The sequence below is a fragment of the Nelumbo nucifera genome, chromosome 2 (genome assembly GCF_055504915.1).
Source record: "Nelumbo nucifera cultivar China Antique chromosome 2, China Antique-T2T, whole genome shotgun sequence".
Lineage (NCBI taxonomy): Eukaryota > Viridiplantae > Streptophyta > Magnoliopsida > Proteales > Nelumbonaceae > Nelumbo > Nelumbo nucifera.
Genome location: NC_142650.1, coordinates 13,742,541 through 13,746,185, shown reverse-complemented (window position 1 = coordinate 13,746,185; position 3,645 = coordinate 13,742,541). Strand labels below are relative to the sequence as shown.

The following is a 3,645-nucleotide window of genomic DNA, read 5'->3' as shown; positions in this document are numbered from 1 at the left end:
GGACTCAGGACTCAGGACTCAGGAGGGATTATAAGAACAAAACATAGGGGCAATTAAGTCAAATGAGATGGATTAAGAGCGATATCTTATTTCGAACATTGGACCGAAATTCCGCATTGGCCATTTTCCTTTTGTATCGTCAACTGAAATGATTTTCACATAAAATATTTTACTTGGTTTTTTTGGGGGGTAAAAAGTAAGAAATAAACGCTTTTATTCTACAACACTGTCAAACAACATTAATTACGGTGTCATAATTCGTCTGCTGCCCCTGCGTTACATCGCACGCATTCTCAATAAGTAGCCCACCTTCCTCCCCCCCTTCCCACTCATCCCACCACCCGGCACACCCCCCACGCCTCCCCCCCCCCCTCTCTCTCTCTCTCTCTATCTCTGATCTCCTAGAGAAATGGCTACTGCTACTGTTAATGTGGTTTCTGCTGTTTTGCTTATCTCGTTTTTGACGCTCGTTGACGCCAGAATCCCTGGCGTTTACACCGGAGGGCCATGGCAGAGTGCCCATGCTACTTTCTACGGCGGGAGCGACGCTTCTGGAACTATGGGTACGTAACAGAAAATAACTATCGTTTCAACTGTTTTTACCTGATTCCGCGGAGTCATCCATGTGGTCTCCGGCAATGCTTCTCAAATTTCCGGTCCCTGTTCTCCTTGGAACTTATGGTACTTAAAGTGGTTCAAGTCACCGGAGTTTTCATATTCAGTCGTGCCTCCCGCTCATACAACGGTCTAATCACAAGTTTTCTTTCTACATTTTACTGCATATCCAGAATGTGACGACATCCTCCTCTTTTTTCTGATAAGAAGTTTGAGAACCCACTTTGGTTCTGTTTTCCATGGCAACTTAATAAGCACCACGCCCCATGTTCTCAATCTATTGGCTAAGCAAAGAATTCTACATCTATCTGTGCATTTCCTAGCTAAGAATGCTAAAATTACCTTTAGTAGTGACTTTTTCCAGTGGCGCAGTGTTAGTGCATTAAATACGCGTCATTGGTTTTACATTTTCTGCCTTTCTGGTCATGGGAAGAATTGAAAATCGAAATCGATTTTTACATTGGTTTTACATTTTCAGATAAGGGAAGGACTGAACCATTCCGTGTCCTCCATTACCAACAAAGATCTCACATACTCTAGTTATTTGGACTACCAATTCTTATTTAACACCATTTTTCTTGTCTAACCCTGCAGGAGGAGCTTGTGGATACGGGAACCTGTACAGCCAGGGCTACGGCGTGAACACGGCCGCGTTGAGCACTGCCCTCTTCAACGCCGGCCTGAGCTGTGGCGCATGCTTCGAGATTAAATGCGCCAACGACCCTCAGTGGTGTCATTCCGGCAGCCCCTCCATCTTCATCACGGCAACTAACTTCTGCCCGCCTAACTACGCTCTCCCCAACGACAACGGCGGCTGGTGCAACCCTCCTCGCCCTCACTTCGACTTGGCCATGCCCATGTTCCTTAAGATCGCCGAGTACAGAGCTGGAATTGTTCCCGTTGCCTATCGCAGGTTAACATCCCTCCCTCTATACGCTTTCACGCTTTTGTGTCAGATTCTGGCCTGTGTCACAAGCCCAGTGCTTTTCGTTACAACGTCGGTCATTTTCGTTAATTAAAAAAATTAGTTTGCCTTAAGAAACCGGGCTCTTCAACAAAATTACTAATGCCAACTGCTCTGTCCTTTAACTAAATTTAGGTAGAGGGCGTTTATGGTCACTTTCGGTGGTTTGTTCCTTTCCATCTCGGTCTAGTTTGGTTTGTTTCGCTGAATGGCCTAAAATGCCCTCCTCCTCACTCACGCATTTCCAGTCGCTCTAATAATTAGTACCCGTACCCCGACTTGATTAGGTACCCTTTTTTTGGTTGGTTGACCAAATGGCAAGGACATTTCCGTCATCTAATGATACTTAGCATTCCAATGAAAGATGATCGGCCGCTCGGGTGGGTTGTGGACCGTGCCCACTGCACCGGCCAACCTTTGATCAGGAAGCATGCAGGGGATGTAGCTTCTTCACTTCATCCCATGCGCATGTTTGGTTTTCCTGGTTAAACATACTACGAACATAGTCGCACGGTCGCAGCAATTTGTTGCGACCCCCAATAAAATACGGACACGTCATCTATCATATAAAAAACAAATTATGCGGACCGTAGCGTCAACATATCAGATGTAGATGTGATCTTGTTCTAGCCTAGCCCTACTGACAGAGTATAATAGTCCTAATACCGCGTAAACGTACAATGCCCTATAAGTCTAGATTGGATAGTTTGCTAGTGTCCTTTCTCTTCGTTTTTTTAGGGAGCGCTACGCTGTGGCCCGCACTTTCCCACAATCCCGGTCCTTGACCTCCGGATGGGAGTAAAATGACTAAACTATCTTTCGTGCGATGACAGGGTACCATGCCGAAAGCAAGGAGGGATCAGATTCACGATCAACGGGTTCCGTTACTTCAACTTAGTTCTGATCACAAACGTGGCGGGAGCAGGTGACATTGTGAAGGTGAGCGTGAAAGGATCGCAGACCGGGTGGATGAGCATGAGCCGTAACTGGGGCCAGAACTGGCAATCAAACGCAGTCTTGGTGGGTCAGTCCCTGTCGTTCCGTATCACCGGCAGCGATCGCCGCACCTCCACTTCCTGGAACGTCGTTCCCTCCAATTGGCAGTTTGGCCAGACCTTCACCGGAAAGAATTTCAGAGTCTAGTTTCCTTTTTTTTTTGGCTTTTTTCAAATTTCCCGCCTCGGGAATTTTAATTTCTTTGGCGCCGTTTTAGAAGCTGCTCTTTTCTCTTTTCTTTTTTTTTTTGTGCATTTTTATTGGAAAGTGAAAGCAAAAGAGTGAAGGGGTTGAGTGAAGTGGGAGAAGTCTGTGTATGTGTGAGTGTGAGAATCTCTTTTTGACTGTGAGCTAGGACGGATTGTTAGTTTACTTTTACCAGGGCTGAGGTGGTTGCAAAAATATGTAGCCCGCAGCCTCCATAGGTTATATGTGTTATAAGCTCTTAGGTGTTAACCATATAAATATATGTTTCCATAGACTTTGTTATATTAATATTAAGGTATGAATGAATGAATTAATGTGCTTGTGTCTTACCTTATTTCTCCGACTCCAATTACCAATATGTCGTGTTATTTCTTGGATGTTCTTCACTTAAATTGGTATGCATGTTAGTGGGTTGGCACTTGGCAAAACCTTAAAAGGATGTTTCTGCAATCTCGTTGCTTGGGCCTCCGTATTGACTATTGAAGGTGGCAATTACTAATCTGCCAATGGCTATAGGCTGGCAGTATTTGCACATGTAGGGAATGGTGGGGGCAGGTCTAGACGTAAAGACGGTGCACATGGAGGGCCCAGGGTCCAGGGAAACAACCTTAGGCCGGTCCCGTCCCATCTACTTCAAAGTTCAAATTTATTCTCACGCGATGATCATGCTATTCGTCCATGGCTCTAGAGACCAGAAAGAAAGTCACAAACAAATGGGTCTCCCTACTCTAAACGGATAAAAAAAAACCTGGCCCGACTTTAGCAAAGATGATCAATAAACCAATTAACCAACTCTACCTAAACCGAAGCACCCGTCTTCATATACATACAAAATTGAAAATTAAAATTGTGTAGGCTGATCA

General features: G+C 45.0%; 1 protein-coding gene across 1 annotated transcript; it reads left to right on the top strand.

Annotated features, from left to right (window-relative positions):
• The first annotated feature begins 327 nt into the window (after positions 1-327).
• LOC104597175 (expansin-A4) lies at positions 328-3,116 on the top strand. Its single transcript, XM_010258605.3, has 3 exons — positions 328-563; positions 1,210-1,528; positions 2,413-3,116. The coding sequence occupies exons 1-3, from the start codon at positions 410-412 to the stop codon at positions 2,720-2,722; spliced, it is 783 nt and encodes a 260-aa protein (XP_010256907.1). The 5' UTR covers positions 328-409; the 3' UTR covers positions 2,723-3,116.
• Positions 3,117-3,645: the final 529 nt, after the last annotated feature.

Excerpts from the sequence above, each read along its gene's own strand:
- LOC104597175 (XM_010258605.3), top strand. The coding sequence starts at position 410 with ATGGCTACTGCTACTGTTAATGTGGTTTCTGCTGTTTTGCTTATCTCG. Across the intron at positions 564-1,209 it reads CGACGCTTCTGGAACTATGG|GAGGAGCTTGTGGATACGGG; the intron begins GTACGTAACAGA and ends CTAACCCTGCAG. Across the intron at positions 1,529-2,412 it reads GTTCCCGTTGCCTATCGCAG|GGTACCATGCCGAAAGCAAG; the intron begins GTTAACATCCCT and ends GTGCGATGACAG.